Source organism: Suncus etruscus, chromosome 16 (assembly GCF_024139225.1).
Source record: "Suncus etruscus isolate mSunEtr1 chromosome 16, mSunEtr1.pri.cur, whole genome shotgun sequence".
Classification (NCBI taxonomy): Eukaryota; Metazoa; Chordata; class Mammalia; order Eulipotyphla; family Soricidae; genus Suncus; species Suncus etruscus.
The window spans coordinates 13,437,224-13,464,745 of NC_064863.1; the positions used below are offsets into that span (position 1 = coordinate 13,437,224).

General features: G+C 48.6%; 1 protein-coding gene across 1 annotated transcript; it reads left to right on the forward strand.

The window, feature by feature from the left end:
• On the forward strand, positions 1 to 27,085 carry LAP3 (leucine aminopeptidase 3). The gene is made up of 13 exons (XM_049789966.1): positions 1 to 122; positions 3,922 to 4,037; positions 6,572 to 6,626; positions 7,584 to 7,689; positions 9,056 to 9,215; positions 9,743 to 9,907; positions 14,612 to 14,770; positions 16,450 to 16,574; positions 19,001 to 19,089; positions 21,690 to 21,792; positions 24,650 to 24,729; positions 25,334 to 25,443; positions 26,814 to 27,085. Exons 1-13 carry the CDS (start codon positions 21 to 23, stop codon positions 27,001 to 27,003), a joined length of 1,560 nt encoding a protein of 519 aa, XP_049645923.1. The 5' UTR covers positions 1 to 20; the 3' UTR covers positions 27,004 to 27,085.
• The last annotated feature ends 437 nt before the right edge of the window (positions 27,086 to 27,522 follow it).

The following is a 27,522-nucleotide window of genomic DNA, read 5'->3' on the forward strand; positions in this document are numbered from 1 at the left end:
CCGGGGGCCGAGCCGCAAAGATGTTCCTGCGGCCTCTTCCGGCTGCGGGGCGACTTGCGGGGCAGCGACTGATCGGGGAGCGTCTCTGGGCTCGGGGCTTGGCCGCTGCAGACATGACCAAGGTGAGAGAAAGATAGATCCACCTGGGGGTACAGCCCCGAGGGCTTCGTGGAGGAGGCGGCCCCCGGAGCCTGCCCGCCCGCTGCATGGGCTACAGGGGAAGGAATGAGCTCCAAAGTTTCCTCCTTTTGCCCAGATTCCCTTTGGGCATTGGCAGGAGTGGGTTGGCATTGCAGCTGCTCCTGTGCCACAACTGTGAAGGCACCCTACTACTTATCACTTTGCATCAGAGGGTGCTAAGGATTGGGGATCAGGGGGTTGCTAAAGATTGGGGACAGGTGTCTTATTTCATCATTTTGCATCGTGCACCCAGCGAGTCTGGGGTGCAAAGACACCCTAGCTTGGAGGAGTTCCCAGATGGGTGAGCTTGAGCCCTCCCTGCCCATGATCTCCCTCCTGCCTCAGGGCCTTGGAAAACCTGGGTCCTGAACCCCTGAAAGAGAAATAGTCTCCCTCTCTCTAGGGGAAATGGGCCTTGCTAAGAGATTTATGCCCCCCCCCCCAAATTGGAAAGCATCGCCTCTGCCTTGCAAGAGGTAAAACTTCAGAGCTTGCAAAAAAAGTGGGGATGGATAGTCACTTTGGGAGTGTGAAGAAAGATACAGAAAAAGGAAAAGGGAACAAGCTTGGGGGTCAAGTTTGGGGAAATAAAATGACCCTCCACCCCCAGGGAGGAATGTTCTAGGATGGAGCTTGCCCTCAAGGCCCACCCCACCTCCCCTCTGCTGTGTGGCTTGCTCCTAGGATCAGAGTACCTGCCACCTGATTTTGGCAATTTTGGGAGACCTCCCACTCTGGGGTTCCGGCCTCTCCCTGTTTCTCATCACCCTCTCATGGTTCCATGGAATCTTGAACTATGGGCATCTATGGAACCTTAGAACTCAGAGGTGACCAGTGCCAAGGAAACTACTTTGATGGGAGTGGAGGCGAGGACACAGCCGGGGTTGGATGCTTATTGTCTTTAACTTTTTTTCTTTGCTATTTCGGGCCTCCTTGTCAGTGCTCTGGGAGTACTCCTGACTCTTTGGACTTCAGGAATCCCTCCTAGCAGGGGTGGGGGTCAAACTCCATCCATTCAGTCCCATGCCCTAGGCGTTTTTACAGTCTGTTCTACTGGTCTGGCTTCCCCTGGGCTAGGGTGAAAGAGGGTGGTGGGGTGTGATTTTCCTGTTAGGCCAGAGGGCTTGAAGGAGGGGGCATTTCCTCCTGACTGATTGCTTTTCACATTTCGGTTTCAATTTCCCCTCAGCCGGGTCTAGAAGCCTCTGGTTTGCTTTCTGAGATCGGATTGGGTGTTTTGGGGTGTGGAGCTAAGCCTTTTAGCACTATGCTCTGCCTCCACTGCTCTCTGTTCTTTTGGGGCCAGCTCTGGTGGTCCGTGCTCAGGGCTTATACCAGGCTCTGCACTCAGAAACTATTCCTGGCAGGCTCAGGTGAGCCTGTGGGCTGCCTAGGATTGAGCCCAGATAGGCCATTGTGTGAGGCAAATGCCCTATCCGCTGTGCTAGACCTCAGCCCTGCTTGTATGTTATTTACTTGGGCAGGTACGACTATTATCTTTTCGGGGGAGGAGGGGGCTCCACAGGATTGGGAGGGGTGTTTCTAAATGTAGAGGGGAGTTGCAAGGCTCTATGGTTGAGCATTGAGGCAGGCCATCAGGGATACGCTGCTATTTGATATTTTTACAGGGACATGGGGATCTTCAAAGGGTATAAAATGAAGGCACAAGGAGGCCTTTGAAAGGGCTCTAAAAGTTAGAGAACTTTAGAAGCAGAGAGCCAGAGTGATAGCACGGCAGTAGGGTGTTTGCCTTGCATGCTGCTGACCTGGGATGGACCCAGGTTCGGTGCCCGGCATCCCATATGGTCCCCCTAGCCTGCCAGGAGCCATTTCTCACCGCACAGCCAGGAGGAATCCCTGAGCATCGCTGTGGCCAAAAAAAAAAAAAAAAGTAGAAACAGAGATGGAGAGATGTGGGACTCGAGAAGACTAGATCAGTGGGGGTTAGGACCCAAGAACTGTGATTTGGGTGACTTGGTGAGTCCACAGTAAAAGAGCATGAGAAAAGATGGAGTAGGCTATGCTGCTCCAGGTTCCCTGAAGGGTTGGACCCCCCATACCCATCCTGTGTCTGATGACAAAAACTTTCTTGAGTGGGAGGGATAATACAGCAGGTCGGGCATTTTTCTTGTGTGCAGCTGATCTGGGTTGATCCCCGGCACCATAATATGGTTCTCTAGAGCACAGCCAGGAGTTATTCCTTAGAGTAGAGCCAGGAGTACTTACTCCTAAGCATTACTGGGGGTTAGGTCCAAACCTTCCCCCAAAATTAAAATTAAAAAGAAATAAAAGGGGCTGGAGTGATAGCACAGTGGTAGGGCATTTGCCTTGCACACAGCTGATCCAGATGGATGGTGGTTTAAATCCCAGCATCCCATATAGTCTCCTGAGCCTGCCAGGAGTGATTTCTGAGTGCAGAGCCAGGAATAACCCCTGAGCACTGCTGGGTATGACCCCAAAACCAAAAAATAATAATAAAATAAAATATAAAGAAACAAAAATAACCTTTTTCTGAACCTGAAAAGCACCTTTCTCCCATTTCATGTTTCTTGATCTGTTTCCTGCTTCTGTTTCTTGGTTGCCAGAAACTCCCCAGAACCAGTATGCCCTGCGCAGGCATCATATTTGGGGTGTGTCCTTGAAGACCTCGCCATCAATGCATTTGTTTCCTTAACCCTTGCCCTTGCAAGACCAGCCCAGGTTTGAACCCCACTGGGTGGTCCTTTTGAGCCCTCCACCAGGAGTGACTCCTGAGTGGTAGCTAGGAATAAGCCCCAAGCACAACTAGCTGTGGCCTCAAACCCAGAAAAAAACTTTTCTTTTTCTTTTTTTTTTTTTTTTTTTTTTGGTTTTTGGGCCACACCCGGTGACGCTCAGGGGTTACTCCTGGCTATGCGCTCAGAAGTCGCTCCTGGCTTGGGGGACCATATGGGACGCCGGGGGATCGAACCGCGGTCCGTCCTAGGCTAGCGCAGGTAAGGCAGGCACCTTACCTCCAGCGCCACCGCCCGGCCCCAGGTATATTATCCTTATTTTTTTTTTTCACTAGGAGATTACATTGGAATGTCTTTTTTTTTTTTTTTTTTTTGGTTTTTGGGCCACACCCGTTTGATGCTCAGGGGTTACTCCTGGCTATGCACTCAGAAATCGCCCCTGGCTTGGGGGGACCATATGGGACACCGGGGGATCGAACCGTGGTCCTTCCTTGGCTAGCGCTTGCAAGGCAGACACCTTACCTCTAGCGCCACCTTCCCGGCCCCTCTTTTTCTTTTTTTTTTAATTTTGTTTTTTGGGCCACACCCTTGATGCTCAGGGGTTATTCCTGGCTATGTGCTCAAAAATCGCTCCTGGCTTGGGGGACCATGTGGGACATCAGGGGATCGAACCGAGGACCTTCCTAGGTTAGGTTAGCATGTGAAAGGCAAATGCCTTACCGCTTCAGCCCAAAAAACTTTTGTATTCTTAACTTGAAGGAGAAGAAGTATCTTAGACAAACCCTTGCTTGGGAAGGGAAACTCAGGACAACTGGCAAAAAGTGTTTCTTTGGCAGGAATTGGAAAGGAGTTTCACTTTCTCTGAGGGCAGCTGCCCGTGCAGCCTGCTGTCCTGGGTTGGGCATGGTCCAGTGGAGTTACTTGATCATTCTGAAATTTAGGGGACCCCTGAGCCTCCTCTGAGGGATATTCTGTGTATATGATGTAATAATCTTCTTCTTTGTGTTTATCTTTTCCCACTTTCCAGGGCCTTGTTCTAGGAATCTATGCAAAGGAGAAAGAAGACGATGTACCACAGTTCACCAGTGCGGGAGAGAATTTTAATAAGTTGGTGTCTGGAAAGCTGAGGGAGACACTCAGCGTGTAAGTTCACCCCTGTTTCATCTCATGCCACTGGTCACTCCTTTCTTGTGGCTGGCTGGTAAGCAGCCATGTAATGCCCTGCCCAGGAACCTCTGGGTGGAAGTGAAAATATGCCTCAGGAATGCACTTTGGTCCTTTGTTTTTCTCTTTGGGTGGATCTGTAATTTCGGGAAGTTGGGCCTCTTCACTTCAGCCACCCCCAGATCTGGGAAGTCCCGGATTTGCTTAACCCACATGCCTGCCCATGAAGTGCAGCTTGTCCCAGGGTCTGTTTCTGAATGTTCCCCCCATACCCCCCAGGGGTTGCCAGCCATGCTGTTCTCAGAATTGGAAGTGAAGCCTGCCTAGGAATGGAGGGGAGAGATGTGACTGCTTCCAGGTCTCTTTCGAAACATCGGTGGAATCTCCCTGGCTTGCATGCATCTGCATCCACATCAGCCAGACTCTCGATCATTTCTGGAATTTTGTTTGTTTGTTTGTTTGTTGGGGGAATCATACCCAGCTGCGCTCCTGGCTCTGCTCATAAATCACCCCTGAGAGCCGGAGAGATAGCACAACAGTAAAGCATTTGCGTTGCATGCCTCTGACCCTGGAGGGACCCATATGGTCCCCCAGCCTGCCAGGGGCGATATCTGAGTGCAGAGCCAGGAGTGGACCCTGAGTGCCTCTGGGTGTGGCCCAACAGCCAATCAATCAATAAATAAAGTTAAAAAAAAATTAAGGGCCTGGAGAGATGGCACAGCGGCGTTTGCCTTGCAAGCAGCCGATCCAGGACCAAAGGTGGTTGGTTCGAATCCCGGTGTCCCATATGGTCCCCCGTGCCTGCCAGGAGCTATTTCTGAGCAGACAGCCAGGAGTAACCCCTGAGCACCGCCGGGTGTGGCCCAAAAACAAAAAACAAAAAAAAAAAATTAAAAAAAAAAAAGAAGAAGAAATCACCCCTGGCAGACTTGGGGAACTATAAGGGATGCTGGGATTCCAACCACTGTCCATCCTGGATCGGCTGGTCCTAGATCGGCTGCATGCAAGGCAGACACACCCTACTACTGTGCTATCTCTCCAGCCCCTCCAGATCATTTCTGGTACCTGAGCTGCAGGCTACGATGGCAGAAATAAATGTGAACACAAGCCACAGCTGCTCCTTGCTCTTGCGAGTGTCGATTTGCTATTAGGGTCCAGTAGACCTCGTTGAGAAATAACCATCTGGTCTTTGGAGAGCTGAAGTCACACCCCTTCTCAGTGACCAGGCCTTGAGCAGTGGTCTTGGGCACCTTGATTAAGTCAGTTCTCAGGATGCCACCTGGTTTTTCCCACTGATAAGTGACAGCTGCTCACCCAAGCTCCTGTTGTACCTGCTCCCATAGAGATGGCCCTCAGGATCCCATCTGCAGTTCTCCGTGCAATGCCATCAGACTGGTCCCATAGCTGGTGTCCTGTGTCTCATTGGGAAGATCGAAGGTTGAGATCACTCCTTTCGGTGTCACGTTCTGTCGCCCTTTTTTTTTTTTTTTTTTTTTTTGGTTTTTGGGCCACACCCTGTGACGCTCAGAAGTTGCTCCTGGCTTCTTGGGGGACCATATGGGACGCCGGGGGATCGAACTGCGGTCCGTCCTAGGCTAGCGCAGGCAAGGCAGGCACCTTAACCTCCAGCGCCACCGCCCGGCCCCTCTGTCGCCCTTTCTAAAGAAGTGTGTAGTTCATCACATCAAAATTGGCTTTTTTTTTTTTCCCTCCCCTCCACTTTGTGATTTGGACCATGCCTAGCAATGCTCAGGGTTTACTCTTGATTCTGCATTCAGGGATCATTCCTGGCAGTCATCTGTGGGCCATATGGGATGCAGGGATCCACCTCAGCATGGCCATGTACAAGGCAAGCACCCTAGAACTGCTGTGCCATTGCTTCAGCTCCACTAGATTATTTTTATTTATTTTTTAAAAATTTATTTATCGACTAATTGATTGGGCCACACCCAGCAGCGCTCAGGGCCTACTCCTGGCTCTGCACTCAGAAATCACCCCTAGGGCCGGAATGGTGGTGCAAGTGGTAGGGCGTTTGCCTTATATGCACTAACCTAAGATGGACCGTGGTTCTATTCCCCCAGCGTCCCATATGGTCCCCCAAGCCAGGAACAATTTCTGAGTGTATAGTCAGGAGTAACCCTTAAGCGCCACCGGGTGTGGCCCCAAAACCAAAACAAAACAACAACAACTAAAAAGAAATCACCCCTGGCAGGTTGAGGGACCATGTGGGATGCCAGGAATAGAACCTGGTCCCTCCTGGGTTTGCCACCTGCAAGGCAAACACCCTACCATTGTGCTATCTCTCTGGCCCCTCCACTAGATTACTTTTCAGCTCCAGGTAGAATGCTGTGTCTGAGAACTCCATCTTGACAGAATCCCACACATTTAGCGAAGCATCTACAACAAAATTTACAGAATCTGAATGTATTGTCTGTCTCGAGAGTCACGGTAAAGTTGCTTCCGAAGGGAGCAGAGCATACGGTAGCTTTCAAAGCAACTTCTTTTGGTTTCAGATCTGGACCACCCCTGAAGGCAGGCAAGACCCGAACCTTCTACGGACTTCATGAGGTATGAGCTGCAGATAAAGGTTTATTGGGCCATGCCCCAGGGAGCCCCTCGGTTCACCCCAAGTCCTATGGGGGCTGCATTACTCAACTGGGTTTTAGTTGAGTGTAAATAGGTTTCTTATTGGAAAGTTCTGGGCCTCCCAAATTTCTCAGTCTGTAGGCTGGCTTTGTTGAGTTTTTTTTCCGTGACACGCTATTTCATCTGGGAGGATAATCTTGGGAGAATCACCATATTTTTTGCTCTATAAGATGCACCTGATCGTAAGACGCACATAGATTTTATACGAAAACAAGAAAAAAAAAATATTCTAAAATAAATGGTGTTACTAGAGACGCCATCAGGAGATGGTAGCTGGGAACAACCAGCCTGTGATCACGAAGTATATTTACAATACGCAGGTCCACAGTTGGTTAAGCACATTTACATAACTCTTTGTTTTACATCAGAAACTAAAAATAACTTTTAAATACTTTTTTATTAATATAAAAAAAAAAAAGTCGCAGCCGTGATCAAATCATCTTAAACAAAAGCTCTCTGTGACAGTGAAATAGCGTTACTAGCAAAATGGCATTGTCCTATGTGGCATGTCTGCGCAATAAAAGGGCGGCACACTGCGGATGTCAAGTGGTTAGTATGTTAGTATTTGCTCTCCTCCCCTACGCTCAAGCTTTAGCTCCAGGTATTAGCTCCATAAGACATACAGATAGATATATCCCCCATCTTTTGGCGGGAGACGTGAGTCTTACGGTCCGAAAAATACAGTAGCTGCGTGTTTAGCCTCATTCTTGCACATACCAAGTTAAAACATTTCCCAGAAAACAGGCCTTCAGAACTGGGAGAAAGGAACGGACTAGAGGACTTAGTGGTGGGATGGTAGCATTTACTAATCCCACCCAGAGAAGAATCACTTCAATACAAAAGGGGGGTGACCTTGGACCTTGTGTGTTCGTACATCAGGACTTTCCCAGCGTGGTAGTGGTTGGCCTGGGGAAGAAGACCGCAGGAGTTGACGAGCTGGAGAACTGGAATGAAGGCAAAGAGAACATCCGTGCTGCTGTTGCAGGTACCCTTACTATTTGAAACCCTAATATTGGTGGAAAGTTAGTCGGGCTGGAGAGAGTTCAGGTCTCCACGCCTATCACTGCCTGTGTCCCCTGAATTCCCCCTGGAACAGTCCCAAACCACAAAGCCAGGATTCGCCCCTGAGCACCACCAGGTGTGACAGAAAAACCAATGAAGATTTTTGGAGATCTGCACTTAAATATTTTTTTCAACTAAATTTTAGGACCAGGGCTGGAGAGATAGCACAGCAGTAGGGCGTTTGCCTTGCATGCAGCCAACCCAGGAGAGATCTGGTTCAATTCCTGGCATCCCATATGGTCCCCCGAGGCTACCAGGAGTGATTTCTGACTGAAGAGCCAGGAGTAACCCCTGAGTGTCACTGGGTGTGGCCCAAAACCCAAAATCATTGAGGAAAAAGAAAAAAAATACAAAGGTGAAAATGGACACATGGTACTTGGGGACTTACTTATTACTTAATATAAACCTCGTGGATTAAGGGGCCATCAGCTGGTCCTCCTGTAGAAGTGGAGATGGGTCTCACTGGAAGTGCTGGAATGCCTGGATTGGCCAGGATTTTGGTTGATCCTTGGCCTTACGGCTCTCCTGTGAGCTTACTCAGTTTGCTTTCAAAGTCCATGCAGAGCAGAATTCTTAGCATATTTTGGCGGGTTTTGTATTTGGTTTTGGGTTACTCCTCGCTCCACGCTCAGGAATCAACTCCTAGCAGTGCTTTGAGGCCCATAGGGAGATGCCTAGGATCGAACCCAGGTTGGCCACATGCAGGGCAATACCCTCCCTGTTGTATTAACTTTCTGAGGCCAGATTCCTAACTGGCTTTGGGGTTTTCACCGGCCTGGCCTGAATACAGGAGTGTGTTACTCATAGACGCTAGCCCTTCTTTTGGACTTAACAGAACTGGTGTCACCATTTCTTTGTCATGGTGGTTTTTGTGTGTTGGTTTATGGCTTTTAGGCCACTCCTAGTGATGCCCAAGGGTTACTCCTGACTTTGTGCCCAGGAATCACTCCTGGCGGTGCTTGGGAGACCCTTTAGCATGCCAAGGATGGAAACTTGGGGTCAGCAGCATGCAAGGCAAATGCCCTACCTGCTGTGCTATCATATTAGTCCCTCTTTGTCATGTTTTTGTTTTAAGTCTGCATCTCAAATGTTTGGATCAGTGACAAATGAGCTTCCCCTAGACTTGGGAACCCGGGCTGGGCCCTGCATAAGTGGCAGCTGTCACTGATGGGTCCGGGTTCCCTGGAGTTTTTGGGTTGGGTGCCATACTGGGGTTTGAAGTGTCACCCTGGCTGGCTGCTCTGACTGACTGTTGGGACTGTCTGACTTGTCTCCTCCTGCCTTGGCAGCGGGCTGCAGGCAGGTCCAGGATCTGGAGCTGACATCGGTGGAAGTGGATCCTTGTGGGGACGCCCAAGCAGCCGCTGAAGGAGCTGTGCTTGGCCTCTATGAGTATGACGAGCTGAAGCAAAAGAAGAAGACGGTGGTGACCGCTAAGCTCCATGGAAGGTGACTAAGAGCTGAGGGGGCATTGGGGTTGTGTAGGCTGGGCACTGCCTCCATGACTGCTCCCTCACCTGTGATCACTGTCTCCGTGTCCTGAGTCCTGCATCCATTTTTTTTGCCACGTGACCCTCTCTGCCCATGCTGCCACTCAAGGAGGGACAGTGATGATGGACCCTTTGATCCAGGTCATCTTCCTTCATCTTTTATCCAGGGCTGAACTGTGGCTCAGTGCTAAGAGCACTAGCCTTGCATATAGGAAGCCCTGGGTTCGCACCTGGTCTTACTCCATTTTTATTTGACTTTTGCACATGGTATTAGAATGGGGTCCACCTTTACTTTTTTGCATGTGACCACCTGGGTCAGCCATATATGAGGGAAATTTCTTACCTGCTATGTTACCACTTTAGCTCACCACCCCCATTTCTTCCTCCTCGGTTTCCCCCATGAGCTGGGAGCCCCTTCCTCACAGGCAGGTCAGCATCCTGGAGAGGGAGTGTTGACAGTGCCCTGAGCACTCTCTCTCCTTCCAGTGGCGACCAGGAGGCCTGGGAGAAAGGTGTCCTCTTTGCCAACGGGCAGAACTTGGCACGCCGGCTGATGGAGACACCAGCCAACGAGATGACGCCCACCAAGTTTGCCCAGATAATTGAGAAGAACCTCAAAAGCGCCAGCAGTAAAACGGAGGTCCACATCAGGTAAATTCACAGCCATGATTTCCACACACCCCCCCCCCCCCCCGAGATCCCAGGCACCCGTTTCTTCCTTCTGTGTTCAGCAGGTAACAAACTGGAGTGCGAGGGGACCCTCACACATGCCATTCCTCTTCTGGTTTTTCAGACAGTTCTGACAGGGACTATGACTTCCCACCACTTCCTCTTGCTGTGTGTTCCATGGAGGCTTGTTTGTTTGCTTTTTGTTTTTTGTTTTGTTTTTTTTTGTTTTGGGGCCACATCTGGCTCCACTCAAGGGTGTCTCCTGGCTCTGCGCTCAGAAATCGATCCTGGCAGACTTCGGGGACCATCTGGGATGCTGGGAATTGAACCTGGGTCTGTCCCAGGTCGGCCACGTGCAAGGCAAACATCCTACTGCTGTGCTGTCTCTCTGGCCCTCCATGAAGACTTTGTTGCTATCCACTACCTTTGTCAGGTGGCTGCTTAGTGGCTGCTCATCTATTGGGGACATTCTCAGGAGGAGGTGATAGTACAGCAGACAGGGCAGAGCCAGCCCTTGAGCACCCCCCAAAGCCAGTTGCTTTCACAGCATGCTCATTACCCCACATCAGGCACTGCTCTGCTCCTCTCGGCCCAGACAACACTCAAGAAATCTGGTGTAGGGCCAGAGAGAAAGCACAGTGGTTGGGCAACATGGCCAAACCAGGACGGACCCGAATTTGATCCTCAGCATCTCTTATGGTTCCCCGAGCCTGCAAGGACTGATTTCTGAGAGTAACCCAAGCACCGCCACCCGGTGTGGCCCAAAACCCAAAAACTAAAAGGCAGAGGTTGCAGGAGCACAGTTTAGGGCAGGGGTCTCAAACTCGCAGCCCACGGGCCATTTGTGGCCCTTGTACAACATTTTGTGGCTTGCGGCCGGCCTTCAAATATCACAGTATTCGCAATTATTCCCTTACCGAATAATCTCAATAAAAATCGCATTAGTAAGAAAAAAATCGCATTAAACATTCGCATACCCCAAGCAGTTCCATTCGGGGTATGCAAATGTTTAATGCGATTTTTTGCGAGTTTTTTTCTTACTAATGCAATTTTTTTTTACTGTGAGTATTCGGTAAGCGAATAATTGCGAATACTTTGCACCTAGCGCAGATATTTCCACTGCTCCTGCCCCCTGTCCCTTGCATTATTGGAGGCCTAAGGGAGAGAAGGGAGAGAAGTTTATTACAGAATTAGATTTTGTCATACCTTCATCATGACTTCATCAAAGCCTGCAGTGAAGAGAAAGATTGATGACGAGCACAGACAATTTCAGGAAAAGTGGGAGACACAGTATTTCTTTGTTGAGCACAGGGCCATCCCCACATGTCTTATTTGCTCAGAGAAAGTTGCAGTGCACAAGGAATACAACTTGAAACGCCATTATTCAACTAAACATGCTGAGGAATGTGCAGAATATCAAGGAGATGAGAGAGCCAAGTAGGTTGCCAGTCTTAAACCATGTCTAATGAGGCAGTCGAAGCTAGTTACATGGTTAGTGAGATGATTGCTAAGGCAGGGAAACCATTCACAGAAGAGAGTTTGTTAAAAAATGCATGTTAGGGGCCGGGAAGGTGGCGCTAGAGGTAAGGTGTCTGCCTTACAAGCGCTAGCGTAGGACGGACCACGGTTCGATCCCTGGCGTCCCATATGGTCTCCCCAAGCCAGGGGCGATTTCTGAGCTCATAGCCAGGAGTAACCCCTGAGCGTCAAATGGGTGTGGCCCCCCCCAAAAAAAGTATAAAAAAAAAATGCATGTTAGAGGCTGCAAGTATTATCTGTCCGGAAAAGAAAGGTCAGTTTAGCAAAATCAGCCCTTATGCCAAAACTGTGGCAGAGCGCATTTCTGACATATCAGGTGACATTTATCATCAACTGTGTGAGAAAGCCAAATGTTTTGATGCATACTCAGTTGCTCTTGATGAGGGCACAGATATAGCAGACACTGTGCAGCTCACAATTTATGTCCGTGGTGTTGATTGCAATTTTGAATTGACAGAGGAGCTGCTCACAATAATTCCAATGCATGGCCAGACCACCGCTAATGAGATATTTCGGCATCTGTATGATGCCATTGAGAATGCAGGTTTGCCGTGGAAGAGGTTTGTTGGAATAATAACTGATGGAGCACCATCAATGACAGGGAGGAAAAATGGACTAGTGGCACTTGTTCAAAAAATACGTGAAGAGGCTGGTGTAGAGAAGGACATTGCTCTTCACTGCATTATCTATCAGCAGGTCCTTTGCAGTAAATGCCTGCCATGTCACAATGTGATGTCTGTTGTTGTGAAATGTTGTGAAATCAACGAAATCAGATCCAGGGGCTTAAATAAGCACAGGAGGTTCCGTGCTTTTTTAGAGGAAATGGAGTCAGAATATGGAGATGTGCTCTATTTCACCGAGGTATGTTGGCTCAGCAGGGGAAATGCCCTGAAAGATTTTTTGAGTTGAGAGAAGTGAAAGCCTTCATGGAAAAGGATGGGAATGCTGTTTCTTAGTTGAGTGATCACAAATGGCTCATGGACTTAGCTTTTCTTGTTGACATCACACATAAGCTGAATGTACTAAACAAGATGTTACAAGGCCCGGGGCAGCTTATCAGTGCTGCCTATGACAATGTGAGAGCATTCTCCACAAATCTTGTGTTATGGAAATCCCAGCTCTCTCAGACAAACCTTTGCCATTTCCCAGCATGCAAGGAACTTGTGGATGCAGGCATACCATTCAGTGGTGAGAAATCTGTTGATGCTATTTTTAAGCTAGAGAAGGAATTTGATCACAGATTTGCAGACTTCAAAAAGCACAGAATCACTTTCCAAATTTTTGTGGACCTCTTTTCCTTTGATGTGCAAGATATCCCTCCTGTGCCTCAAATGGAGTTCATTGACCTAAAATGCAACTCTGATCTCAGAGCCAGGTTCAGGGAGATTAGTGGAAAAGCAGACATGCATGGGCAGTTTTTGAGAGAATTGGCCCCCAGCTTCCCTGTGCTTTCCCGAATGTTCAAGCGCACCATGTGCCTTACTGGGAGCACATATTTGTGTGTAAAGTTATTCTCCACATTGAACTTCAATAAGTCAAAGTACAGGTCTAGACTTAATGATGATCATCTTCAAGCCATACTGAGGGTCTCAACTGCTTCCTCTCTCAAGCCAAATGTGGTTCAGATTTGTGAGAAATGCTGTCAAGTCTCTGGCAGCAAGGAATAGGCAAAAGATGCCATGTTCAGAAGAACTGTTCATGATCTTCACTCAATGTTCTATTCATGTTCAGAAGAAATAATTAGGGCCCGGAGAGATAGCACAGCGGTGCTTGCCTTGCAAGCAGCCGATCCAGAACCTAAGGTGGTTGGTTCGAATCCTGGTGTCCCATATGGTCCCCCGAGCCTGCCAGGAGCTATTTCTGAGCAGACAGCCAGGAGTAACCCCTGAGCACCGCCGGGTGTGGCCCAAAAACAAAAAAACAAAAAACAAACAACAACCAAAAAACCCAAAGAAATAATTAACTGTTAATAATGATGTTTGAGGACTTTTCTTTTTGGTGAAATCCCTTATGCGGCCCTGCCTCACCTGGACTTTGCCTCCTGCGGCCCCCAGGTAAATTGAGTTTGAGACCTCTGGTTTAGGGGTTATGACACTTGCCTGCATGGGGTCAGATCCTGGTTCAGTCCCATGTTAGATACATTTTGACATGACATTTAGTTACACTGTCCTTATGTGTCCTCATCTGCAGTAGAACCTAGAAGTGGATTTCACTCAAGTAATTGTACTTGTTGGAATTTTGAGTTGGATGTTTTGATGTTTGTTTTGTTTTTATTTGTTGGAATTGAGTTTGTTTTATGTCCTATGCATGCATGGCAGGTGACTTGTCATTCAACCCTTCTCAGGCCTTTTGGAAGTTAGTTTGTATAAAACAGGTTATACAGAGCTTCCAGTGGAGTTATACATATTTAGCTTTTATAATGAGGAATACAATATTATATTCTCCTACTGTATTTCTCATATAAAAGGAATCAGAATCAAGTTGGTTCACCAGGAGCATGGACCATATCTAAGATAGGATCATGAATGCCTTATGAATGGAAGAATTTGTATATTAACTTTTAGTTTTGTTTTGTTTTGGGGCCAGGCCCAGCAGCGCTCAGGGGTTACTCCTTTCTATGCATTCAGAAATCGCTCCTGGCAGGCTCAGGGGACCATATGGGATGCCAGGAATTGATCTGGGTCTGTCCCAGGTCAGCCGCATGCAAGGCAAATATTCTACCACTGTGCTATCACTTTGGCCCGTCTATTAACTTTTTTTATGGACAGATGGAACTAACTAGTGAATTACCAACTTCTTTTTTTTTTTTTTTTTTTTTTTTTTTTTTTGGTTTTTGGTTTTTGGGTCACACCCGGCGGTGCTCAGGGGTTACTCCTGGCTGTCTGCTCAGAAATAGCTCCTGGCAGGCTCGGGGGACCATATGGGACACCGGGATTCGAACCAACCACCTTTGGTCCTGGATCGGCTGCTTGCAAGGCAAACACCGCTGTGCTATCTCTCCGGGCCCGGATTACCAACTTCTGAGATACGGGGGTCCTGGATTTAAGCCCTAACACCACAGGAATAGGTTGCTGAAGGAATCCGAAGTTATTTTGAAATTTGCAAAATCAAAGCCTGTTTCTTTCTCTTTCCCTCGATGCCCCCCAGGCCCAAGTCTTGGATCGAGGAACAGGAAATGGGGTCGTTCTTGAGTGTGGCCAAGGGCTCCGACGAACCTCCCGTCTTCCTGGAAATTCATTACAAAGGCAGTGCGGATGCGAGTGAACCACCCCTGGTGTTCGTGGGCAAAGGAATCACCTTCGACAGGTCATTTTTTTATAAGAAATTATTTTATTTAAACACCGTGGTTACAAGGTTGTTCATCATATAGTTTAGTTATTTTTTCACACTTAAAATTTCAAGTTGTTCATAATGTGAGTTTCAGTCGTCAATGTCCAACACACTTCACCAGGGCACATTTCCCATCACCAATGTCCCTAGTTTCCCTCCTACCTCTGGGGAAGACATTTTTCTTCTCTGTCTCTGTCTTTCTCTCTGTGTCTCTGTCTTTGTCTTTTTGAGTGTGTGTGTGTGTGTGTGTGTGTGTGTGTGTGTGTGTGTGTGTGTGTGTCCCTTTCTCCCCCTTCGTCCCCATTCTGCCCTTCCCTCTTCTCCCTCTTTTTTCCCTCTCCTTTCTAGATACTGTGGCTTGCAATATTATTACTGCAGGGGTATCATGCCTGTTGCTTTATACCCTTTCAGCACCCACTTCTTGTCCAGAGTGATCATTTCCAATTCTCATTTTCACAATGGTTCCTTCTCTGCCCCAACTGCACTCCCCATTCTTTGTGACAAGCTTCCTACCATAGACTGGGCCCCTTGATAGTTACCTCTTGCTACTCTTTTTTGTTTGGTTTGTCTGTTTGTTTGTTTTTGAGTCACACCCAGCAGTGCTCAGGGTTTACTCCTGGCTCTATGCTCAGAAATCGTTCCTGGCAGGCACAGGGACCATATGGGATGCCTGGATTCGAACCACTATCCTGGTTCGGCTATGTGCAAGGGAAGTGCCCTACCCCTGTGCTATCTCTCTGGCCTCTCTTGCTCCTCTCTTAGTTTTGCACTTGGGCCAGTGCTTTGCATACGCTTCTGTGGTTTCAAGAGCAGGATGCTTGGCCCAGTCTTCCCTGTCACTGCCAGTCTATCACGCTGCCGCTTACAACATGCCTCCTGTGTGGAGCAGACACTCGGTTGGTTGGGTCAGGTATTGCAGACATTCAGCCGCAGCTAAGAGAGGGAAAATGAATATATTCACAGGGGAACTTGGGCCCAATGAAAATGCCTTCAAAATCTTCTCACTGTGTGAGATGCCCTTTTGCCAGCAGCCTGGCTTAAATTTCCTGCAGGTAAGAGGAAAGTGAGTCGACACCTCTTTGTGGGGCTACTTTCCCTTTTTTTTCTGTTTAAGGACATTCAGGATACGCCTTAGGAAATTATCTCTCTGGACAAGAACTGGGTGCCGAAAGGAGGGAAGGCGATACACATGATAATCTTTCAGCAACAATAATGCAAACCACAGTACATAAAATAGGAATGAGAAAAAAGGAAATGTGCCATCTTGGTAGGCAGAGGGGAGGATGGGAGGGAAATTGGGGACATGGAATGCAGGAAATGTTCCCTGGTAAAGGGATGGGTGTTGGATATCGTATGACTGAAACTCAATTATGAACAACTTTGTAATTTTGTAAATTCAATTAAAATTGTTTTTATTTTTTATTTATTTATTTTTAATAAAATGTCAGCATAAAGGCTCTTGATTTCAAGTTTGGAATTTCTAGATTCACACTTAGAAACCCAACTCGATGGCGGGTTACAGTCATGCTTGGGGAAGGTGGCAGAGCCCCTGTCATTGACTCTTAGGGAAGATATGTCTTGATCCTTGGAAAAGGTGACAATGGCCTTTTCCTTGCCTGCTAACAGTGCATTTGTTTGTCTCCCTTTACCACCAGCGGTGGCATCTCCATCAAGCCTTCTGCCAACATGGACCTCATGAGGGCTGACATGGGTGGGGCAGCCACCATCTGCTCGGCCATCGTGTCCGCTGCCAACCTCAACCTCCCTGTCAACGTTGTTGGTGAGTGAGTGTATGGGGGGGGGCTGCTGAAATGCTGTCCACTGGGGGACCTGGAGCCCCAGACATGGTTCCTTCTAATCCGTGGATTGTTCTTCATGATTCTTCACCTCACAGAAGTTGGGGGGTGAGAGACATCATTGTTCCCTAGCTGAGATAACTGAGTGAGTTTCACAACCCAGGACTGTCACTGGAACTGATTGGTTTCACTTCCGCAGCGAAGTGGCTGGCAGCTGGGCCATGTGCCAGTCTTGTGGTTGGCTTTGGGTTCGCTCGAAAGGGCCACACAGGGCGATTTCGTCATGAGCTCCCGAGGTTGGAGCTGACGAAAGGCTGGGGATGGAGAAGGGGGCCATGTGCACTGAGACTTTGTGCAGAGCCAGATGCCAGATGATGCTGGGAACTTCGTGTGTGGTGTGCGTATGGATGCACTTCCATGTTTGTGTATTTAAATGAAATAGATGTGGGGCCGGGCGGTGGCGCTAAAGGTAAGGTGCCTGCCTTGCCTGCGCTAGCCTCGGACGGACCGCGGTTCGATCCCCCGGCGTCCCATATGGTCCCCCAAGCCAGGAGCGACTTCTGAGCGCATAGCCAGGAGTAACCCCTGAGCGTCACCGGGTGTGGCCCAAAAACCAAAAAAAAAAAAAAAAAAAAAAATGAAATAGATGTATGTGTGTGTTAGGTTAAATGAAATATGTGTGTGTGGTTGAATGATTTTGCCCAGCAAAGAAAGGAGGGACAAGGAGAAAGAGAAAGAAAGAGGGAAAGAGAGAGAGAGAGCCCTAGTCATTTTTACTGAGGTATTATTTTTTAGTGTTTTTGTATGGTTTTTTTTTTATTTTTGTTTTTATACTGGAAGAGAGAGAGAGAGAGCCCTAGTCATCTTTTACTGAGATATTATTTTTTAGTATTTTTGTTTTTTATTGGAGAGAGAGCACACACCCTAGTCATTTATTACTGAGGTATTTTTTGATTTGTTTGTTTGTTTCTTTGTGTGGTTTTTGGGTCACACCCAGCAGTGCTCAGGGGTTCCTCCTGGCTCCGTGCTCAGAAATTGCTCCTGGCAGGCACGGGGGACCATATGGGACGCCGGGATTCAAACCGATGACCTTCTGCATGAAAGGCCTTACCTCTATGCTATCTCTCCAGCCCCTATTTTTTGTTTTTTATTGGTGGGGGAGAGAGGGGGGGAGAGGGAGAGAGGGAGAGGGAGGGAGGGAGGAAGGGGAGGGAGAGGAAGAGGGTGAGGAGGGGAGGGAAGAGGTGGGGAGGGGAGAAGAGAGACCTAGTCAATTTTTAGTGAGGTATTAATTTTTAAGTTTTTTTTTTTTTTTAATTGGATGGGGACAGAGTTGGGCCACGAGCACCAGGCCTTCAGCCTGTTCCTGCCTCTGCTCAGGAGTGATCCCTAGCAGTGCTCAGGGGACCATGTTGAAGACTGGGATTCCCACCAGGTCCCTAGTGCATGACATGCTTTTACTTCCTGTATTGCATCTCCTGCTCTCTCTCTCTCACTTTCTGAGCTCTTGGCAGCTTTCCCTGAACTGCTCATCCTGATCCCCAAAGAACAGGATGTCTGGTGGGTGATGGATGTGCTCTCCGTTCCACAGACTGATCTTTAGTTTATGCCAGGTTCTTGTTATCTGAAATAATGCGCATGTCACATGTGTATGGATGTGGTTGCAAACATCGTTTTTCTTCCAGTTCCAGGCCCATTTGTGTTGCTTGTATGGTGTGTGTCTGTGTGTCTGTCTGCCTTTAGGTTTTTGTTTTGTTTTGGGTTTTTTGAGGGGGGCCACAGCTGGCAGCGCTCAGGGATTCCTCCTGGCTCTGCGCTCAGAAATTGCTCCTGGCAGGCTTAGGGGACCATGTGGGATGCCAGGGACTGAACCCAGGTCTGTCCCAGGTTAGCCATGTGCAAAGCAAACACCCTACTACTGTACTATCACTCCAGCCCCTCAATAATTCTTCTGAGGCTGAAGCAAATAAAGTGTTTGCCTCATATGCAACTAATCCAGGTTTGATCCTTAGCATCCTATGTGGTCCCTTAAGCACCTCTAAGACTTTTTCCTGAGTCCAGAGCCAGGAGTAAGCCCTGAGCACAGCTGGGTGTTGCCCCCACACAAACAACACCCAGAAGAATTCTCCTGGCATTGGTAGTGGAAGGCCTGGCTTGCCTGTGTTGGGCCGCCATTTTGATTGCCTTAGATTGTGCCATCATGGCAGAACTGGGTTAAGGCTGCTTCATGGTTGGGCACATCATTTTTTGTGACCACACAGGATGTTAGCGGTGCCCTCACCCATGAAAGATCAGGTCACTCAGTTCCCCTGGACTCTGTAGCTGGCCCCGGGGGGGGCTCTGTCTTAGCCATTGCCTGTTGGGATCCAGTGTATTCCATGGGCCTTTCTTCGTTTACTTCCCCTTCTAGGCTTGGCCCCTCTCTGTGAAAATATGCCCAGTGGTAAGGCCAACAAGCCTGGAGATGTCGTCAAAGCCAAGAATGGGAAGACCATCCAGGTTTGTAGATGCAAAGCATGGCCCCTGCCTACCTTTGGGGGGACTTCACTGAGAAACATCCAAGTATCACATTTGAGACCATGAGTGGGCAAAGGGTGTGGGCACCACATAGGGTAGTAGATCAGATGATTCCTATGTCTCAAGGGGCATTTGGAAGGATTGTTTTTCCCTACCTTCTTCCTCCTTCCAGTATGCCCAGTGCATAACTCACCGCAACTGCTGCCAGCCCTGCCCACGCAGCCTGGCCAAGCTGAACAGTTGCAGCTAGTTCTCAGGCCTCCCTGTGCCATAGTGCTGACTCCTGAGGGTACTCAGGTGGAAAATGCCATGCAGAGTGAGGCTCACTGCAGCTGCCTGGCCCCTCGCACCTCCATGCTGTCCACTGCAAACAGAATGGAATGAACTTCTTGGAAGGCTTGTTGAGGTTACTAAAGTGAACTTCAACCTCTGGAGTTACAGATAGTACAGTGAGGAAAGCACTTGCCTTGCACGCAGCTGACCCACAAGCACCTCCAGGAGTAATTCCTGAGCACAGAGCAAGGAGTCGCCTTTGAGCACTGCTGGGTATTGCCCAGAAAACCAAATAACAACAAAAAGTTCTAGTCCTGGGGCCGGAGAGATAGCATGGAGGTAAGTCGTCTGCCTTTCATGCAGAAGGACGGTGGTTCGAATTCCAATCCCGTGGTTCAATTCCAATCCGGGCATCCCATATGGTCCCCTGAGCCTGAGTAACCCCTGAGCACTGCCCTGCCGGGTGTGACCCAAAAACAAAAACAAACAAAAAAAAAGTTCTAGTCCTGGGGCCAGAGAGAGATAATACAGGGGTTTACGCATGGCCAAACCTAGTACAAATCCCTAACAGTACATGCAGTCCCCTGAGTTCTCTCAGCAGAGATGCCCCAGCACAGAGTCAAGAATCTGGGTGTGGGCCGGGAAGGTGGCGCTAGAGGTAAGGTGTCTGCCTTACAAGCGCTAGCGTAGGACGGACCGCGGTTCGATCCCCCGGCGTCCCATATGGTCTCCCCAAGCCAGGGGCGATTTCTGAGCTCATAGCCAGGAGTAACCCCTGAGCGTCAAACGGGTGTGGCCCAAAAACCAAAAAAAAAAAAAAAAAAAAGAATCTGGGTGTGGGGGCCAGCGCAGTGGCGCTAGAGGTAAGGTGTCTGCCTTGCAAGCACTAGCCAAGGAAGGACTGAGGTTCGAGCCCCACGGCGTCCCATATGGTCCCCCCAAGCCAGGGGCATTTTCTGAGCGCTTAGCCAGGAGTAACCCCTGAGCATCAAATGGGTGTGGCCCGAAAAACCAAAAGAAAAAAAAAAGAATCTGGGTGTGGCCCAAACTCACCCCACGGGCCCCAGAATAAGTCCATGTCTGAAGCTCCTCCTAGCTAAGGTGGATCAGACATTGTCACTCGTTTTAGTTCCTGTCATTATCTGAGCCAGGAGTGTTGAATGATTCTCTCTAGCTCAGTTGAGAAGATTCCAGTTCTCGGGCCCAGAGAGATAGTACGGGGGCGTTTGCCTTGCAAGCAGCCGAACCAGGACCAAAGGTGGTTGGTTCAAATCCCGGTGTCCCATATGGTCCCCCGTGCCTGCCAGGAGCTATTTCTGAGCAGACAGCCAGGAGTAACCCCTGAGCACCGCCGGGTGTGACCCAAAAACTAAAAAAAAAAAAAAAAAAAAAAGAGAAGATTCCAGTTCTCATGAGGCACAATCGGGCTACATGAGGCTTCTACAAGCAACAGCTCTGATGGTTTGGGTCACACCAGTGGCTTCTTGTAATGGATGCATTGATGATATCTTCAGGATGATGCAACCATCTACATTTTTCCTCGTCTGTGTGCAGAAAGATACTTGATCAGTCATTCCACTAGCTTTTTATTTTTTATGTTCAAGGCAAGCGCCCTGCCTGCTGTGCTATCACTCTTCCTCTGACCAGGTGTACTTTTTAAAATTTATTTAAACACCATGATTATAAGGTTATCCATAATAGAATTGTTCTTTTTTTTCCAGTTACAAAGTTGTTCATGATTGAGTTTCAGTCATGCAGTGTACAATATTCTTCACCAGGGCACATTTCCTGCTACCAATGTCCCCAGTTCCCACCCTTCCCCTGCCCTCTCCCTATCTGTCATGGTAGCAGACCTTTTTATCTCTCTCCTCCTCCTCCCTTCGCCTTTCTTTCTTTTTTTCCTCCCCCTTCTTTTCCTTTTAGAAACTGGTTTGCAAAATTGTTACAGAAGGGTTATCATTGCCTATTACTTTGCACCCAGTTCTTCTTGGCGCATCGTTTTTGTTATGTTTGTTTTGAATCCACACTCAGGGGTTACACTGGCTCTGAGCCCAGAAGTCACTCCTGGCAGGCTTGGGGGACCATATGAGGCACCAAGAATCGAACCTGGGTCTGTCCCAGGTCAGCCGGGTGCAAGGCAAACACCCTACTGCCAGGCTATCTCTGGCCCCTGGCGAATCATTTTCCTCTGAGTCACGGGACAGCTGTGCCCAGTGAAGGCTGATCCTAGCCATAGTTGCTGCTCTGGGTAAGATGCCCCCCAGAGGAGGGGGCCTCTCTGATGGTTTGTCCCTGATCATCCCCTGCAGGTTGACAACACGGACGCCGAGGGGAGGCTCATTCTAGCAGACGCACTGTGCTATGCCCATACCTTCAACCCCAAGGTCATCGTCAATGCAGCCACCCTCACAGGTGATACACGGGCTGGGCCTGCTCTTTCTTGTCTGCAAATTCAGGCTCGTTCCATTTCCCTTCCCCTGCCCAACATCCACACACCCAGTTCTTTCTCCAGAGGGATTGTTCTGTGGTTGCAAACTGAAGTCCAAGGCTTAATTGTTTAGAGTGGGGCCAGAGTGGTGGCACAAGCGGTAGGGCGTCTGCCCTGAATGCTGTCCTAGGAAGGACCTCGGTTCGATCTCTTGGCGTCCCATATGGTCCCCCAAGCCAGGAGCGATTTCTGAGCACAGAGCCAGGAGTAACCCCTGAGTGTCACCAGGTGTGCTCCCCCCTCCCAAAATAAAAAGAACAAAAGAAGAGTCTCTCAGGCCCTGCAGTCCAGAACTCGGGGGAAAAAAAAAGGAATAGCAAGTGGGTGAAATCTCTATTCAGAGGTATGTCAAAGATGGAATAAGGGGCTGGGCCCGAGTGCAGACAGGAAAGCACTTGTCTTGCATACAACTGATCCCAGTTCATTTCCTCTCACTGCTTGTGGTCCTCTAAGCACTGTCAGGAGTGAATCCTGGGCATAGAGCCAGCAGAAAGCCCTAAGCACAGTTGGGTGTGACCAAAGAAACAGACCCCCCAAGAAATGAAACATATGGGGCTGGGGGACTGGCATGATAGAAAAGCAGAGAGGTTGTTTGCCTGGCACGTGGCTGACTCAAGTTTGATTCTCAATATCCCATATTGTCCCCCGCCAGGAGTGATTCTTGAATGCTGCTGGGTATGACCCCAAAACCGGAAAAAAAAAAAAAAAAAAACAACGAGGAGATTAGTCCAGAAGATTAACCTGGCTCTATAGATGATTCCCTGAGAATCATGAGGAGGAAGGGAGAGAAATGAAGGAAGGGGAGGGGGAGGGAGAGGGAGGAAGGGAGGGAGGGAGGGAGAGAGAGAGAGAGAGAGAGGAGAGAGAGAGAGAGAGAGAGAGAGAGAGAGAGAGAGAGAGAGAGAGAGAGAGAGAGAGAGAGAGAGAGGAGAGAGAGAGAGGGAGGAGATTCTCTTCAAGGTCCAGAAAAGTGCCGAGTGCTGCATCCATAGCCCCCCCTCCAGGCCCCACACACAACCCCCAAATTAAAAGATTAGCCCTCAGGTCCCTCTTATCCTAGTTTTAGTTTTCCTGCTTCTCCTGGTCATTCAAGTTTCCCTGTGGACAAAGGCAGCTCATGTTTCCCTTTATGTGGTGGAACAATCAGCCCTTGGACTCCTTGCTGGAAGCCTCCCTTCAGCTGGCCCTGGAGTGTTTTCATAGTCCCTGGGGGTGGTGGCGTGGAGAAAGGTGTGGGAGCAACAGTAAGGTGGGGCAGTGAGGGGTTCTCGAAAACTTCCTCCACCTGAGCTCAGGCGTGAGGGGCTTTGATGGGATTCAGGACGAGACAATATTGTAGCTTCTTGTTCCCAGACCAGGGCTCAGAAAGGGGCATAAAAATCCATGTTCAGAGGCCAAAGCACAGTGGTAAGGCATTTGCCTTGAACCCAGCCAACACAGGTCAGACCCCGGTTCGAATCCCGGCATCCCATGTAGTCCCCTGAGCCCCAGGAGCGAATTCTGAGCACAGAGCCAGGAGTAACTCTGAGCACTGCCAGGTGTGACCCCCCCCCCCCAAATCTATGTTTCGCCCCAAGTTCATAAGTTCATGGCAGGAAGGGTCTACCATCTTCAGAGATGCCTGCTTGCAAAATTCCTTCTACCTCTGGGAGCAAGCAGTTTATTTTTATTTTCAAAGGGTAAGAATTAGGACACACCTGACTGTGCTCAGGGCTTACTCCTGGCTCTGTGCTCAGAGATCACTCCTAGTGGAACAGGACTCGTCTGTGGTACCAGAAATCAAACCAAGATCTGCCAAATACAAAACACGCTCCCTACCCACTGCACCAACTCTCTGGCCTTGAGAAACATGACTTTATTTTTTATTTGGGGTGCTCAGAGATTGCTTCTGGCTCTGCACTCAGGTATCTGTCCGGGCAGTGCTTAGGAAGACTATATGGGATGCCAGGGATCGAACCTGGGTTGCCTGTGTGCAAGGCAGATGCACTGCCTGCTGTACTACTGCTCCATTGAGCATGTGTCTTTAGACAAGGTCTGCAATGTGTCATCTATAAAGGGGGTGTCATACCACCTTGAGCGGAGGAAGCTACTTCACTAATGAAACCCAGTGCCCAGGCTGCTTTGGCACTAGATACTGAACCTGAGTTTCCTTTTGTTTCTGCTGCAATTCTGCAGCAAGCAAGCAACTTTATAAAGTAGATAAAAAGGTTGGTCGTCTTGTGAGCTGTGAGGCCACATAAAGTCTGAACTTCTCTTCCTTCCAGAGAGGAATGCAAGCTTACTTTTGTCCCCCCACCTTTTCTTGTTTGTTTGTTTGTTTGTTTGGGGACCACTTGGCAGTGTTTAGGGGTCAGTCTTGGCTTTGCATTCAGAAATCACTCCTGGCAGGCTTGGGGGCCCGTATGGGATGCCAGAAATCAGTTCAGGTCATCCACGTGCAAGGCATATGCTCTAACCCCTGTGCTATTCTCTTGGCCCCTTATTTGCCTTTGTAAGCCTCAAGTAGCTGTATTCTGCCCTCAGGGTGTTTAGGAAACCATATGGGGAACTGGGGATTGAACCTAGGTCAGCCATATACCAAGCAAGAGCCCTCCCCACTATACAGTCTCTCCGGCCCCTGACACCCATTTTAATAATCTGAGGTGACTGCTAGCTCGAGAATGACAGGTAGTAGATGGCAGTGAGGGCCCCTCAGCTCCTGCCACTGGTTGGGTTAGACGAGTAGCAGAGAACCTGCCTTGGCCAGGACACAGAGCACTGAGGTCAGCGACTGTCTTGCAGGTGCCATGGATGTAGCACTGGGGTCTGGGGCCACTGGGGTCTTCACCAACTCCTCCTGGCTTTGGAACAAACTGTTCGAGGTAAGAAGCAGAGAAATGGACATTCAAAATGCAGGGGTGGTGGTTGGATTATCCAAGAACCAGCTCACTTCATCTCCCTGTGTTGGCTCGATCTGGATGGTCTCTAGACTCACCAAGATCTTGATTTAATCTGCTCTGAGTTCCCAAGAACTGTCCTTTCTCACTGGGGTACACTGCTCCCCTCTGCCCCCCCCCCCCCCCCACTGATGGCCTCAGAATGATGGAGAAACAGCCAGGCCACAGTGTAGGAAACTGGATCAGAAAAGGCGGTGAACACTGGAGCCAGTTCAGTGATAGGGAACACAGATATACAAAAATGCTTTTTCCAGGATTTCATATATTGCATAAATAAGGATATGAGCAAAAATAAGCAGGATCAGCATTTTCTTGGCTGTGTTTTTCTGTTCCTTTTTCTCAGGCTCAGGGCCTGACTTGTCATGACTATTATTAACCCTAGGCAAATCTTATAATGTCGGTTACAAAAAACAAATTAGTATATTAGTATAACACATGTCAACATTCAACACTGCGTGGCGTGGGTCCTGGTGGGGAATTGACCCAAGGCTCAATGACTAACAGTTATTCCTGCCTGTCTCTCCTTCAGGCCAGCGTGGAGACCGGGGACCGTGTGTGGAGAATGCCTCTGTTTGACCATTACACCAGACAGGTGGTCGACTGCCAGCTGGCAGATCTCAACAACATTGGGAAATACAGGTATGTCAGTCAGAGGAGCACCAGGTCCTTTCCATCCCAGCCTATTTGGTTGCCAGGGCAGCCATCTTCAGGTTTCTCTCTGGGCAAAGATTTGACACTCCAGTTTCCTGTAATGGGAAGCTTCTAAAGCAGTGATTGGCACTGCCTTTTTTTTTTTTTTTTTTTTTGACTTTTGGGTCACACCTGGCGGCACTCATGGGTTACTCCTGGCTCTATGCTCAGAAATCGCTCCTGGCAGACTCAGGAGACCATGTGGGATGCCAGGATTCAAACCACCGTCCACCCTGGAACGGTTGTGTGCAAGGCAAATGCCCTACTGCTGTGCTATCTCTCCGGCCCAGGCGCTGCCTTTTATTTTAAAGCCCTTTCCCAACTGGTGGTTAGGATGTTTTTGTGTTTTCACATAGAAGCACGCTTTTATGCAAGGGGAAGGAGAAGAGTGGGAATGTATCATCGTCTTGGGTCAGAATAATCTAGAATTTTTGAAAGGCTCTTTCAGAAAAATGACGATTCTGAAAGTCATTTTTGAGTTCATTTCTTCATAGATGGCAAGGACTCAGGATATGGCCTTGCATGTCTGAGGTTTAATTCCTGTTACTGAGGGAAAAGGGGGAAAATTGATTTTTAAGGTGACTGGAGTAATAGAACAGTGGGGTAGGGTGTTGCGTTGCATATGGACTACCCAGGTTTGATTCCCAGCATCCCATCTTGAATGCAAAGGTAGGAGTAAGCCCTAAGGAACTGCTGGATATCACACACACACACACACATACATACACACACACACACACACACACTCGCACGCACACACACACACACACACACACACACGCAAACACACACTGGCAAGCATATATGACACACACACAGTGGCAAATTGTGAGGTAAATTGCCAGTCAGATAACACAGCAAGCAAGCTGCTTACCTTGCATACAGTCATCTCTATTCAATCCTTGGTACCACATAAGGTCCCTGGAGAAGTCAGTATCTGGACTGAACACTGAGCACAGCAGGGGTGACCCCACCACACCACACCCCCGAATAAGAGAAAACTCCAGGGGTCAGAGCGATTGTACAGTGGGTAGAGAGCACTTGCCTTGCAGGCAGCTAAACTAGGTTTGATCTCCAACATCCCTTTAGGTCTCCTGAGTCTTTCCAGGAGTGATCCCTGAGTCCAGTGCCAGAAATAAGCCCTGAGCACCTTTGGACATGCCACACACCCCCACCCCCACCCCCCCAAAAAAAGCTAGTTTAAAAAAAAAGCTAGATTCTTGGTTTCTGGCCCTTGAACCTATTCAACAAAGAAGGGAGGAGCCTAAGGAGACATTGGTACGCATTACTGAGCGAATGATGATGTTTTTCTTTTTCAGATCTGCTGGGGCGTGCACTGCAGCTGCGTTCCTGAAAGAATTTGTGACTCACTCCAAGTGGGCACATTTGGACATCGCAGGTGTGATGACCAACAAAGATGAGGTCCCCTACCTTCGGAAAGGCATGAGCGGAAGACCCACGAGGACCCTCATCGAATTCTTGCTTCGGTTCGGTCAGAACAGTTCTTAGTCCCCCTTCTCTCAACACCCTTCCTGGGGTCTTGGCTTCGACAGGTGGACATCAGAATATTTTGAGATCAATCAATGAAAATCATTAAAAGGGTTTGAGGATAGAGTGCTCTTTATCAATTATGTGAATTGACACCTCTGTGTCTTGATTTGCTTTTTTTATTTTCCATTTGATGCAGAGATTAAGGTGAAAGCCATTGTCATGCATGGCCAGGATTTTCAAGAGTGTCTCCAAAGGATGCTTTTTTAAAGAACTATCTAATCAGGGTTTGTGATTGTCGTGGGGAGCAGGATTGGATTCTGAATTTTTGGATGCCGTGAATAAAAAAAATAAAAAACAACTACAAGTTATTATGTAATTTAAGGAGTAATAAATACAACTTTTGGAGTCGTGTGGTTTTCCTTTTCTATTCCTATATCACCAGTCACTGGTAGGACACAATTGTCTCTCTGAACTATGTCACATTACTAAGTAAATTGGGCCTTTTTTTTTTTTTTTTTTTACTGTCACTAGCTTGGG

Excerpts from the sequence above, each read along its gene's own strand:
- LAP3 (XM_049789966.1), top strand. The coding sequence starts at position 21 with ATGTTCCTGCGGCCTCTTCCGGCTGCGGGGCGACTTGCGGGGCAGCGA. Across the intron at positions 6,627-7,583 it reads CCTTCTACGGACTTCATGAG|GACTTTCCCAGCGTGGTAGT; the intron begins GTATGAGCTGCA and ends TTCGTACATCAG. Across the intron at positions 16,575-19,000 it reads CCTCCCTGTCAACGTTGTTG|GCTTGGCCCCTCTCTGTGAA; the intron begins GTGAGTGAGTGT and ends TTCCCCTTCTAG.